This window comes from Falco cherrug, chromosome Z, assembly GCF_023634085.1.
Source record: "Falco cherrug isolate bFalChe1 chromosome Z, bFalChe1.pri, whole genome shotgun sequence".
Taxonomy (NCBI): domain Eukaryota; kingdom Metazoa; phylum Chordata; class Aves; order Falconiformes; family Falconidae; genus Falco; species Falco cherrug.
The window spans coordinates 36,764,529-36,779,715 of NC_073720.1; the positions used below are offsets into that span (position 1 = coordinate 36,764,529).

A 15,187-nucleotide genomic window follows, 5' to 3' on the forward strand; every position below is an offset into this window, starting at 1 on the left:
CACATCTTGCTTTTGCGTAGGGGACCTAAGAAGGGTGCAAGACCAGCTAGGAAAACTTGGCATTTGTCAAGAAGTCTCTTCCAATGGAATTTGTCTGAAAACAAAGTCAATTGCTGTTTGCTGGAAGCCCACCCTTTTAACAGAGTGGCATCTTTACCCTGGGTAAACTCTTATGCTGCCCTTTGAAGTAAAATCATGAGTGATTTCTGATTACAGGCAGTTCTTTCTTTCTTCCATTTTTTTATTCCCATGGGATGAGAAGTCCTATGTGAAGTGTATTGTTTTAATTATTGTGTTTAATCTTACTTCTCATCTTGGTTCTGCAACACTCCCACAGTTCTCTCTCCATAATGCAAGTGGTAATGTTTGAAGACCCATATACCTGAAGGCTGAATCATGCTTTCAGAAGAGAGTTGGACCAGATGATATCCAGAGGTCTCTTCCAAATCAAATTGAAAAAGTGCTGGACTTTTGTCCTTTTTATTTCACAAATCTAGTTAGAAATTTAGAACAGAAAGGGTACCAAAGTACCTCTCCTCTATTGATTTTTTTTAATCTTAGCCTGCTTTGCCATCTGGAGCTGGATTAACACAAAGCAGAAAAACAATCTTCCTAGCTAACTGAAGCAGCAAGACAAAAGATGTGGAATTCCTTCTTCTTTTAACTGTGTTAAACAGAAATAGAATTCAAATAGTCTATGTAATTTATTTTGGTTTAGTTTATTTAAGCACTGAGGCACTTTATTTTACACCAATAATGGGGAAAAATAGGGTATCCCTGGATTAAGCAATGATTTTCAGTTTTAATAATGAAAGTTTATTCATCTAATAGAACTTTGTAACATAGAATTTAATTGTTTTTACTGAAATTGTTTTATAAAAGGAGAGACTTTAATCTGCAAAGGTAAAAAATCCTTCTTAGATTACATTAGGAGTACTTTTTATTCATTTTTTTTGCCATAGCACAGTGTACAACATCAACATTTCTAACCCTGTAACAAATTTTACAGTGTAGGTGGTAGTTAAGTACATCTTTAAAAAAGAAGGCATAACAGGCAATGATACACAAGAGCTTTTGCATTTTACAAGTATTTGCATCTAAGCAAAAAAGCACAGAAGTAAGATCTGGCTTTCCAAAACCCATAAAACAAGCTGCAGAACATAGAAATAGAAATAACTCCTACATATTTTTGATAAAAAATGTGGTAAAATACAGATTAAACTAAGAACTGTGCTGGCAAATATTCATCCTTAAATAGCACTAATAATGTTAGAGTAGGAGCTTGGCAAGATATTTCTAAGAGAAAGGCATAGTAACTCTGTTACTGTCCTTTTTTTCCTGAGTTAATAACTTGCTCCAAGGAAATTTGCTTGACTAAAGTTGCAGTAGCTGTGAAATCAAGTTGTAAGTTGTTGTTCCTCTATGATACAGCTGACAGATGGGAAATTTTGTGTGCATATCTGAAAGGTTCACTGTTGTGCACAGCAAAGTCACAGAAAATACCCAACTATTCTGAACAATATTAATCTGCTCCCACTGGCAAGTAAAAATCCATGCATTATATAAACCTGAAAGGCTTAGGTGATTTGTGAGTGGCAAATAGGTCTGGCCCTGGTTCTCCTCAGTGGTCTGAGTCTCACTCCCTTTTATTTGTGTTTTTTCCCCTGATCCTAGCACAGAACATTTTGTTGAAATGCAGAGCTCCTTCTCAAATTATAGTGCCAAAATTGCTCTTTCTTTATACCCCATTAGAGCTAAAACAGCTTCACCACCTTCAGCTCAAATATTCCACTTTGACACTGCATGAAAGCAGAGCTTGGCTCATGGAGCAGCATGGCCGGGCGCTCTGCAGAGCAGACCAGCTCATTACACTGCACACATATCCTGCATGGGAAGAAAAGCAGCTCTACTGTTTTCCATCAGAAATGACAGGAAAAGTATCAATCTCATTTTTTAAAATCCACATAGCTGATGAATTGATAAAGTTGAAAAGTATAGCTGGTCCATTTTATTACAGTTTCTCTGTCTGTGATATCACTCATCAAATCAAGATTTTCTCCCTTCTTGTGATCTATCAAAAACAAGCTTAATTTGTCTTCTGAAGTTCTAAAATTTAAGGGTTAACACAGGAATTTTATAAATTTTGCCTTTTCAGTGTCAGTGGAGGCTCATTAGACTTGCAAGACTCCCTCCAAAAAATACTTTCCAAAGTGTCTATTTTTACAGCCCAGTTGTATAATCTGAAAAGGACTGAATTTGCGTTTCTAGCTTTAGAGCACCATAGCCCTTCTAGCTGCAACAGTGAACTATCTGGTCATATAAGCTTGTAAGCCTTATAGTCCAGGTGATGGAGTTCCTTTCTCTCTCTCCTTTCTCTCTCTTTCTTCTTTGTGCTCCATGTGGATGAAGGCACATCTGCATCACACGTGTGCTTGGTGAGAGAGGGGAGACTGGCACACATAGCAGCATTACTGCATGTTTCCTATTTTCATGTGCTTGTATTTGTTTCCTAGAGAAACTTCCCATGGAAGCAAAGTTGCCATGGTATAAGCAGGCTCAAGAGCTGGAGGAAGGAGCAGTGGTTTCTGAAGAACCTTCGTAAGTCTTAAAAATTTGCTTACAAAAGGTTCTTACGATGTGGGGATATGGGGCTTGCACTGAGCTAAGACAGTCTCTTGAAAATGTATTTGGGTTTTTTTTAGGGTATAAAGGCTAAATAAACCAAACCCTGTGGAAATCAACAGGCTTAAGGCTGTGTCACATTTAGGCATGAAGAGACAGAATTCAAGAGGGCAAATGCAGATTTCATTTGAACAAATATACATATGTTTTATTTAAGGTCATTTACAATAATATTATAGTGAGAGTCTGCCTACGTATGTAGTTGTGTGTTCCCCACTGCCACTGTATCTCCACAGCTTAGCGCCTTTGTTTACCCTCACAATACCCCTGTGAAGTAAGAAGTAAAATACAGGCAGCCAGTGCTGATTCCCTCTCACCTCTCTCCCCAGCAAGAGTACAGTAGCAGCAGAAAAATGAATTAACTTTAGCAGAAAATAAGCTAGAAACTTCAGCCTATGGTTTGGATTGCCTTATCATCACTTACCACATCATTTCAGGGACTTCCCCCTCCCTGCATTTCTAGTCACTTCATGACAGTCTTTGCCCAGCCATGCTTGCAAGATCAATCTTAGTCAGCACCTTGTACCCCATTAGTAGCTCCTCCTCCTGCTGCACAACCTCTTGGTTGGCAGGTTGGCCTATGTACATACATTGGCAATCCTCTCAAATTAGGGCTGCCTGAAATGACGGGAACTGTACATTTTCCTCCTAAATACGTAAAATTATATCATTGTGTCCTATAACTGCAACTTTTAAGTTTTTTCTTTTCCTATTCATTTGTGTTCTGTTTTGTGAAAAAGTTACCATGGAGTTAGGAAGAGGTGGAGGGTGTAAAATAGCTACAGGTAATGCTGAAGGAAAATAATATTACTTTGTTATTATACTATTATTAAAAAAAAAGAAGCTGGAAAAGAACACTTCCACTTAGGGTTAATAACTGCCTTTTTAGTGTATCAGTAAATAAATCTGACTGTATGAATCTGACTTGGTGTAGCCAAGTTCTTCACACAGTGCCATTGAAAATGCAGTTTAGCAGTTTCTGTATGTGCTCCATTTCATTAATAGTAGGACTACAGAAAAAGTTAACAAAATTAGGTGGTTTAAAAAAAATCCCCAGAATTTCATTCAGGGTCGAGTTTTATTGTCATTTATGGATAATTAATGTTTCTTATCCCAATAAAATTGCAATGATAAAGAAGCTTCAGTAAAACTGGTATACCGTATAAACCTTTAGCCATGAGACCAAGACAATAAAAATACTGTTATGATTGTATTTTAGATTTTTTATTCTAGAACTGTCATAAATGCATGCTATAATTGTAACCTCTGTACAGACGCTCCTTGTGGCTGAGCACATGACATTTTTTACTGCAACTACAGCTGTGTTAGTTTGAAAAACATTATTTGTTATGCAATATAATTTCAGTTTTGACATGGTTAACCTGAATTGAAGTTATGTGAAACTGGAAAATTGAAATACAGCTAGAGACCTACATAATAAAGCCCTCAAGATAAAAATTATTTTAATCCAGCTGCCATATGTGTACATAAATATATACATATATACACATACATGTATACACACACACATTTATATACACATATTGGAATGCTCGTATTCATATGTATATATATTAGGAGTAGCTATTGCATGTAATATAATGAGATCTTTAGTTGTTCCAGTATCATAGAATTTGTAGGTTGATTCATTCCGTCAGAGTCTAGAATATTCAATATTTGTGAACATAATCATTTTTCATTTGTAAAGTGTACTCTATTTTCTTGTGACATTTTATGATTATACTAAACAACTTAGCTAAATGTGCATTTAGCAAACTGTAAATAAGCCCTATAAGCATACATTAAAAAAGATGTATTATCAGGAATTTTATCAGTTCATATCTAGAATAATTTTTACACTATGATTTTTTTTGATAGATTTTGTTAACAGTATTGACAGTGCTGTAGAAAAAGCATGTAGTAATATATTTATGATTATATGTAACTTTAAATATCAATAAGAAGGGGTTTCTAGAGAATAGGCATAACCTGCAGGGAAAGATGAAGAGGCTTTTGTTTATCATGATGTGCATTTTAATAAAATATTCTGGAAAACCTTACGGGTATATTACTTGTGATGTTAAAAGATATCTTGAGAGATATAAAGGGAAAGGGGTTTAAGAACTTTAGAATATTTTAAGTGCAGTTATGACAACTCCTTGCTTTACAGTTCACTGCTTTGCTGCAATGAAGGCCCTGTTCTGCAAAGACATCCTAACGTTTTTACCCCATCTCATGCAACATTTCAGTGATGCCAGTCAGACACTAGCATACCAACACAGTGGGGCACAGTACAGGCTAGACTCATGCTGCCATGGGGTGATATTTTGTACATGGGTTTTTTTTCCCTGCAAAGCACAGCTCTAGGAGCATGTATAATCTTTCTTTTTGGCTGATGAGAAATCAACATGACAATCAATTAAATTAAAGTATAGGGTTTTATATGTGTTGACTAACAGCTAAAATAAAGGGCACAAAGCCAGGACCTTCCTGCAGACTTCCCCAAAACTCAGCAATATCCATGCCTTGTGTTTCATTTGGAATGGTTTTAAGTCATAAGGCGTGAGACAGAAAGACCAAATAAAAACTTAGAAAACTTGTGCTGAAAGGGACATCCATGCAATCCACATTTGTAAACTGTAGCAGTCATCTGCATACTGTTCCAGAATATCTCATCTGTTGGCAGCAACCTTGAGCAGTTGAACCTCCACATAAAATTGGTTTTGGTGCCTCACTGTTAATAGTGTTTTTCATTAATGTCTGACTTTAAACAGCTATTTTTTAGGTCCTGGTTATTAGTTTGAAAAACTGTAAGTAATGACATAAAGAAGGAGACAAAACATTTAGAACTCACCAAGATACAATCAACAATCAACTTTCACGCCAGTTTTATAGCATCGTTTGCCTTCATTCAGCTGTGCAGGATTTCAAATACACCAGATATTGGAAAAGCAAGGTGTATTACATGATAATGCATGTTTTGGCCTGTATTTCTGCAGCTATGCAGAGACACAATGTAATGCCTCACGGCCTACCGTGCTGACAGATGTCAGGCTATCACCCACATGTTTTGGCTGATGAATGATCAGTCTGGATTGTAGGTGCACGCTAATTTGAGGTTTGGAATGGTCAAGAGTTTTTGAATGTTGGATCAAAAACTAGCTGGTGTAAGACAGTGTGTGATGTGGCCAGCTATTCTGCTGACTATGAATTTGAGTAATTAGAACACGGCCACTAATTTCTTACTGTCTCAAGCCTAAGTGTGTTGTGGTGTATCACTTCGCTGCAAATATTTTCAGATAGCATACCAGGGGTTGCAAAAAAAACCATTGTGATTGCTTGTTTCACCTCCTCAGCAATCCATTTATTTGATTCAGCAGAGCAGAGCTGGCTGAGCAAGGTTTGAGGGTGGGCGTGGAGCTGGGCAGCCAGGATGGGATTTCTTTGAGAACCTACTCCACTCAGCAGGAGTGATGGGCAGAGGAGCGCCAATGTGGAGGGAAAGGGGAGCAGCTGCAGAGCAGGAGGAGTAGCAGAAGGCTTTCAGTGACACAGTAAGCCAGATACTGAAAAGGCAGCGTTGTGTGTTCACAAGGGTGTTTGCTTGAAGCTGGAGTAATGGAAGTTTACTCAGACAACCTATGCTTATGTGATTTTCCTATTCACTCTGTATTGGTGCAATAATTACTAATTACCTGACTGCACTTGGGCAGATGTCGGTAAGGACTTTTTTTTCTTTTCCTACACTTAATCTGAGGCTCTTCCCAAGCTTTCTTATGCCACCAAGTCACAGGCCCTGTTCTTTTTTACAGACAGGGTCATTCTTTGGAGCCAGCAGACCATTCTTCCCATACCACTATCACCCTTTCTTCCTTAGCATTCTTTAGGCAGAGAAAACAAACCCCATCTATAAGCAACTTTATTGTCCTTCTCAAGATGTATTTTCGCTTGGAAGTTGAAAAGCTAAAGCTGAACATTTTCAGCATATTTTTCCTATGCATTGAGTTGTCATATTTGTGAATCTCTGTATTGCTGTCTTGTGCATTTTGTGACTTTCTATTGAATGAGTTTTGTTACAAAATTGCATACCATGAGTTATAAAGTTACTTTTTTTTTTTTTTACATTGTCCTTCCACCTGTGATTTGTGACCACTCTCTAACATATGCTGCTAGAGCAGCTGCTAGAGCAGCAGATGCCTCATTTTTATTCTATCCATGTGTAGTGCCTTTCATTATTTATTTCTTCAGGAATTTCTAAAGGAAGCAAGTCTTACCGTTTAATTTTGTCTGTATATGTCTATCTGTCAGTTGCCTTCCTCTTCTCTTAGTAATGTCAGAATTTATTCCTATTAACTGAATCTGACAGAGGTATAAAGTTATCACGGAGAATTTTACCCCTCTGTCAAATTTGGTTGATGTTCACCAGGAAATTTCAGTGGTAGTGTTTTCCACATGTTCTACTGAACAAAATGACTAGGTAGAAAACTGACACCTTACAATTCCCCAGCTGAAGGCAAGGTTTCTAAAGGAGTTCAATCCTTAAGAGATACCAGAGAATCCACTTGGGCAATCAGCCTTCAAATATAAATCCATGTTAAATTGGTCTTCATCAGTTCTGCTGCTCAAAGAATTAATCATAACCAGCTCAGCCACTTGAAGGCTAGAGGGAATAGTTATGTTTGTGTTGTCTGACCTGTTGCACCCCTAGATGGGGTCAATTAAATATAACTTGCTGACAGAACTACTATGAAATACTCTAGGTTGCTAAGAAAGTATTGTAATCTTTCTTAGGGCAAAGGTTTAAGGTGAGAAGACCTGTGTTGTTGTACGTGTATGTTCTCCTGTTGTTTTCCATCTCTGAAGTGACCATTCACCAGGCCTTAGAAATATGTTATCTGAGAGAGGAGCCACAGTATCTTTCTGTCTGACTTCTTTCACTAGAGCTTATTACACCAGCACAGCGTGACAGCCAGAGTCAGAAAGACCAGCAGTCAGGATTAAAAAATCATGGTTTTTTCTATGTATAGTGTGATTGGTTTTGTGGGTTGTAGAGAGTTGTTTAAAAGATTTCTGTCTCTAACTCTTGAAAAATACTTTTGTGTGTTAACACCATACCCAGCTTTTAACATACTGCCATAAATAATGCTGGTGCTAGCCATAAAAAGGAGGAGAGGAGGGGGAAGAGGGCAAACAATAATATCTGGATGCCAGATGGCACCATCATAGTGATGGGGCTGGTTCAGTAAAAAACAGGAGGAAATTCCTGACATGCATTGGTGTGGGAGACAGAGCCCTCAGGGAACTGGATATGGACAGGGAGGCCAGTGTGGCAGTCACCCAGTGTCTCCTTCTTACTTTTCAGTAGTTATTTATGTTTCCAAAGACACATAAGCTCTTTTATTTTGGTTTTCCCTTTTAAATATTTTCCATCATGATGTTTGTACCTGATTCACAGGTTAATAAGTAATTTCAGAACTTCCTACAAATGTTTTGCTTTTAAAATAAAGCATGTTATGATTATTGCATTGCCAAAAACAATAGTGAATGCAGACAGAGATACTACCAACTGCTATGTTGTTGCTTCTCCACTTCAGTGTCATGCAGTAAAAAGGAAGATGGAATTTTAGGGAAAGCTCTTCGTATCAAGATCCAATGGTGAAAATGTTAAACTATGTATGTGCTCGGTCATAGGGAAGATCAACAGTGCAGCAGCATAACATTAGGTAATAATTTCTATCTGTTCATTCAAGGAGCAACTTAAGACAGTCACCAATACTTAGGATTTATGTGTATTATCTATAGAAAGCAGAAGTAATTATCTTTCCCTGGGGAGAAAAACAGCAGTGAATTTATGGAGAACACGAACAGTATAGAATGATTTGACACAAGGCTGAAGGAAAAGGTCATATTCAAACTGAAGAGAAACTATAGAGGGACAATTGGTAATCACTCGGGTTGGAATTGGACCTATGCATCTGGCTCTGATGCCATTACTCCTACAGATGGAGCCCTGAGATTTTGTTAATGAGTGATCATGACCTCTGTTACACTTCTCTGAACAACGGCACCAGCAGTTACCCAGTGTTGTGTGTGAGTATCCTGTGGTGCTACCCACACCTGAAAACCTATGGAAAGGTGGCCTTTTCTGGAGAAAAAGGACAGGTTTGCATTTCAGGTCAAGACACAGAGTCTGGAAGTCTGAGCTCAGTTCCGAGTATTATTACAGAGAATTTCTAAGTCTTTGAACCAGCCACTGAGCATTTTATTTCAGCAATAATATCTGATTTCAGATGCCTTAATAGATAAGTATCTGTGCCTTCAAACACTCAGTCTTACTGCTACATGCAGTTCACAAAACCTCAGACTTTATCTGAACCATGGATTTATCCAATGATGGATTTTTTTTAAAAAAGCATTAAGTAATAGAAATTAATAAATAAAAATACGTTATTAAGTAGCCATGAAGAAAATAATCTATTTTTCTCTGTAGCTTAGAGGACATCAGTCTGTAAACACTTTTTTTTCTTCATAACGTACATTGTAGTAACCCAAGTCCTAAACAGAGGAGGCAGTGGCTATCTACATCAAGTGTTCTGGAGATCTTCACAAAACTTAGCAGGGTGCTCCAATGGGGCTCAGCTTGAACCTACTACGCTCTGCTGTGGAAGGTCTCCCATTGTTGAGCATTGACTCTGTCTTTGTGTTTCTTTTATTCTTACTTCCCCAGTTACGTATATGTTACTATATGGAAGGGAATACACACCAGTCCTTAGCTGTGCTCAGAGACTGGAGGAAAAAATATCATTATCCCAACAGTAAATACTGCCATTGTCATCGCTGTTCTCAAATTTTGATATAATTTTTGCTGTCTTTATATACAAGTGATATACAGCACATTGTAGTTTAGAAATGCTGGATTTTAAAATACCTTCCCTTTGTATTATTTAAAGAAAGGAAGTAGTTTTTTTCAAACACTAGACACACTGTTTACTGAAAGAGACATTTTCATGTATGAATGTAACTAATAATATATACAAGTGCAAATAGTCTTTTCGACATTGAGTTGGGCAAGGGATGAAATTCTGTGGACAGCTGCAGTTCACTTGTACTTACAGGTACATTGGATGTGCAGTGTGAAGGCTGGACTGCTGTGCATTTCATAGTTTGACCAATATTTTTTATTAAGGGCTTTATATATACACTTGGTAAGTTGGTTTGGCTGTCATTTTAAAATTTCCTTAAAATATATTTTCAGTGATTGCAATACACTACAAAAGCAATGAGCCAAAACCAGCTCACACCTGAATGACTCCTGCAGAGGTCCATCAATGTCAGTGGCAACACATTTCTTTTCCTCTGTTCCTAGAACACATTCCTACAGTGTAGGCTAATATGCACATGAAAAATGGTGCAACAATAGTCCCTTCAGCTGAACACAATCTTGTGCAAACTGTGAAACCTCAACTGCTAACAGAAACCACTGAAAGATGCAATGTCTCTTGTAAATCACTATTTTGTGAGGGTATTCATCTAATGGGAAAAGGTTGCTGGTCCATCACCATAAAAGTTCCCACAGGGCAAAGAAAAAGAATAAGCATTTGTGTACAGACACCATTCACTTTTCAACCAGTTTTCTTTGGAGAGTTTTCCACCTTTCGTTCCAACCCTTTTCCTTTTCCAGCTTCAGACCACTGCTGCCCATGGAGATGCCCTCTTGGTGCAGGGTGACAGGCAGAGCAACTCTTCAGCTGTCCCACAGCTGGGTGCTGTAAAGCAGTCAGTGATCCAGCAGTTGAGCAGCAGCAGACACGGCTAAGTCAGTCATAGCAAAGCAAGGCCATGATTTTCCGTCTTTCCAGCCTTCACTTCTCCACTTTATAGTGATCTCTTCAAAATAGGAGTAAAAGACTCTTCTTTAAAATATTCATCAGAGCTCTCAGAACACACTGCTGTATTTTTCCTCTGGGGAAGAAGCATTGTCATGTCTGCTGGGCAGGGGAATAGATGAACTCTGAGGCAATGACATAATGTTAATCACCGAGAAATGTGCTAAGAGCTATGGACCCATGTAACCTCTTTGAGGCGAGCGGCAACTTTTTAACTTACATTTGTAGAGTTCTTAGCACAAATACGTTCTGGCTGACAGCTACTACCGCCACATTAGTAGAACTAGTTACTATCTTTTTCTTATTTATTAGGGCTGTTATTATGGGGACTATTGTTACAGCGGGATTTAATTAAGCAACATGCAGTGACAACTGAAACACCTCCATCATTTCATGTTTTCTAAAAAACTGGCTTCTCAGTACATCTATTCCACCACTTCCATTTTCAAAGAAGACTCAGATGTTAGCATACAGAAAATCATGATGCTGTACAGCGGCAAGTACAATATATGCAGAACAAATAACTTTAAACCCATGGAACTGACTGCTTATTACACATACTTTTTGTGTTTTGTACTCACCATTTGGCAACATTTATCATTAATGACCACACAAAGATATTTGAAAGCCTTTGTAATTTCCTGAGTTTAGGATGATGGAAGATTCAGAACCATTGTATATTTATATTATACGTTCACATTACATACATGTTCAGTATCTGATGACAAGTTCTAAATGGAGATTTTGTTTGCAGGGTTTTCTTGGGTTTTCCCCTGCATTTTCCAGTTTTCAACTCCTTTGATTCTACCAATTGCCTCTTTAGCAGCCAACAGTTATATTAGAATTAATTTACACTTCCAAATTTATCACTTAAAATGTAGAAATTGGACCTAGATAGATGAATAAAATATAATTTCCTGAAGGTATTCCAGTGTTTTCATTATGAGTTGCTGACTAGGGTAAAATAAAATAACCTGTGGCATTTATAGATAAAGCCTTATTTCAAAAAGGATCTAGTCTGCCTTAATAGTGCTCTTACTTCCCGTTTGTGTCCTCTCTCTTTTGTTCATGTGTTTCTACGTGTGATATACATCATGTGTAAATATTCTGAGTATATGAAGTACCTCTGTTTTCCTAAAAGAATAATTTTGGTACCTGGCAAAGTATTATCCCTTTTGGTTTGGAATACAGCAGCTCTTCAACAAAGCAAAGGTACACAACTATTCATAGTGTTAAAAAATATGAGGAAGACAATTTCTGATGAAGACCAGTGCCTTTTCTTTTTGTAACCTGATTAGGATTTCTGGCTCTTAGTCTGTCAGGTCAAGAAGCTATACATTTAAACTAATCAAAATATTGAAGTGTCAATGGCTGACATAGACTGTTTAATCTCTGACAGGAGATTTTCCACATCAAAATAGTATTATAGCAGTTGCACAGTCTTAGAAAAAACAATTTGAGTGGCCCAGCTGTACTGTTAAAGACTATAATCCTTTCAAATTGAAGGATATCAACTTTGAAACAAGACCATTATTTTAAGATAAAATGTCTCAGAGTAGTGAAATGGAATTACTTTGCATCATTAGTTTCTCAAAGGCTTTGCTCCAGAAAGAAAACTTGTGGTCTTTGTAGCAGCATTATAAACAGTTTCAAATGTTCTAATAATATATATAATCCATTTCTTTCCTTTCTATTACCTCCTGCGTATATTGCTAGAAGTAGATATCGGATTTATAATAAGACATTATAAACACCCACAAAATGTGGGTCAGGCACACTTTCTGCTCTAGAAGACTATGCTGTTCCAGTCAGGAACCTTGCTGAGTTTGAAGGTGCTGACAGATCCCAGACAATTACTGTTAATGGGAAAGTGTTGTCAATAGGTATTGTTCCTGTGAGCTTCTTAAAGGATTGCTCTTCTGTTCTAGCCCTCCTAGTGTATCTACAACCACTGTCTTAGAATTTGCTCATGGCAGAAATTTTGGCAGAATGGCTAATATAGAAGACAAGACAATCAGACAAAGCTATCTGAATCACCCTGCAACCCTGATTCATTACTGCAGTGCCTATGACCTGGAATCATTATTGCAGTGCTTTAATACCACCAATGTGAGGTATCTAAGCATAAAGTAATGCAGGTCATGGCGTACTCTGGAACCATTGTTTCCAGAAAGATTTCGGAATCAGCAGAGATCAAGATGAGCTCAGCAAAACAAGGTCTGTTACATTTACACAAGGTGGTAATGGTGTGGTATGAAACTGAAAGTGACCCTTCTACTTGATGTTATATTAATTAAAATATTAGGCCAATTTCCTAACACTGATTTTTTTAAGATGTTGAAAAAGTGGCAACAACACAGGAAAATTAAGAAAATATTCTATTGTTGAGGAAAAGAAGGAAAAACTGGAATTCAGTCCATTTTGCTTATTTTAATCATGACTGCAAGGTCCTTCTATGAAAGTATGTATGGACTTTCAGAGGCAAAAATTTGGAGCATGTAAATGTTCCTAATAGATGAGACAACAGCAACAGCCAGAGGAATACAGAATAAAATGGAATGCTGCTTTTTTAATGGGAAGGGGAATTAAATGTGCTAGGACAAAAAAATAAAAGCAACTAAAGAGATGGTGGTTTCAGCATGTATTTTATAGCTTCAAATTAAGGCTTAAAAATTATTACTGCAATACACGAACAATGAAATTATTTTCCATGTAATGCTGCAACTAGCTGATAACAGAAGCCTGTTCAATACTTACTAGTATTGAACTTATAAGTCTAGTAAATATTATTACTTAATAGACATAATTGTGATATCAACTAAGGCAAAGGTGATCTACATTGAATACTAGAAAAAAGTAGTTAGGGGGATCACGATGCACATTGGGAGATTGCAGGATGCCTCGCACTGAGACATTTCAGGATCAAAGCAGGTGCTTTAAGCATGTTTCTTTCTTCCTGGATGTAAGGAGACACTACACATGAGTACTTGAGAGACCTTCCAATGTTGCCATTGAGTTGTCCACAATATGTTAAGGCTTTTATGTGTATTTCATAATAGTCTTATGGTGAGGTGAAGCATTTGGCTCTCATTAAACAGAATTTAGCCTGGACAGGACTATACTTGCCTGGTTGGTTGTGGACATAAATTTTCTTGCTCTTTTTCTCTCACAGGTTTATTCCTGAGGCTTGGTCCACCTGTAGTGTCACCTGTGGAGTGGGCAGTCAGGTGCGGCTTGTGAAATGTCAGGTGCTCCTCTCTTTCTCTCAGTCTGTGGCTGACTTGCCCATCGACGAATGTGAAGGTCCCAAACCTGTGTCTCAGAGAGCCTGTTACAGTGGCCCCTGCAGTGGGGAGGTGACTGAGTATACCCCAGAGGAAAGTGACCTGCTGTATGGTAGCTTGCAGGAGTTTGATGAGCTCTATGACTGGGAATACGAGGGCTTTACGGAATGCTCAGAGTCCTGTGGTGGAGGTAAGTGCATAATGTTTCTATGATGGATTTGCTTTCCCTCTTCAAGTGTGTGCTTTGCAGTTGACACCCACAGATGTGCTGCTTTGCTACAGTTATTTAGAATTATAGAATCATTTAGGTTAGGAAAGACCTTTAAGATCATTGAGACCAACTGTAAGATCATTCAGTCCAGCTGTATTTGAAAAGGTATGACTGAAAACAGTGGGAAAAAAGCATGTGCACAACATGTTTTTGCTCAGGACTTTCAGGCTCCATGAGCAGGCTGTCACCAAGAGTGATCCAGTGTATCACAGGTCTCTTTCCTTGTATCATCTGATCACTCAGAAGGCACTACACAAAAAAGATGAATGTTAAAGTGGTCTGGTGTACAGACTAAGAATCATGTGTCATTTTTAGCTTTTATCTCTCGATCTGTACTGTGCAAGTATAAACGTGGAATAAATCGTCCACCCATAGCAGATGCACTGAATTATCAATATTCTAAGGGCTCAGCTGGTTCCCCAACTGCTACCACTAAGTGACATCAGCTCCAATTCCAGGGCAAAAGAAAACATATGGTAAAAAAGCCCTAATGGTGTGATTGTCTGAAGCTAGCAAGCTTGGCACTTGGAGTTGCCCAAAGTTAATCATGGTCTCAGCTTCCCCATGTCACAGACTATTAATGCACGGTTCTATGGTATCTTTTCTTTTTTTTATCCCATCATTTTGTCTAGCTAGTTCTGAGAAATACATCCACTCCGGTACTTTTAGAATTAGACTTCTCCTGCTGTTGACTTTTTACAAGTTTCAGGCTATTTAAAAAAGGATTAGTGTAGATAAATATGGAACTGGAAATCACTCAGCATTAATAGTGTGATCTCTACGGGTACACCAGTAATCAATTACAAATTTAAAAAACACAGTAGAAAATAATGCAAAGGTTTTCTGTGCTTACTTTTAGCTTGCTGATGGTAGGCAGTCTTTAGAGCAGTTCACAGAATGTTATCAGTCCATTGCTACTATTGCTTTGTTTCCTACATAAAAAATATGACACACTAGTGTATGCTAAGTGGTGACAAACACTGACTTACAGGAGTATCTGTCATATATTGAAGCTACCAGCAAGCAGTAACAATTTGTCACACTTATATTGTGAATACTGAAAC

The 15,187-nt window shown here is 37.8% G+C and overlaps 1 protein-coding gene across 1 annotated transcript in view; it reads left to right on the forward strand.

The window, feature by feature from the left end:
- ADAMTSL1 (ADAMTS like 1) overlaps positions 1-15,187 on the forward strand; it is a 190,982-nt gene that overhangs the window by 98,729 nt on the left and 77,066 nt on the right. The window contains exons 13-14 of the mRNA XM_027807903.2: positions 2,514-2,598; positions 13,741-14,042. Coding sequence (XP_027663704.1) covers positions 2,514-2,598; positions 13,741-14,042 — 387 coding nt within the window. The remainder of the gene's footprint in view (positions 1-2,513; positions 2,599-13,740; positions 14,043-15,187) is intronic.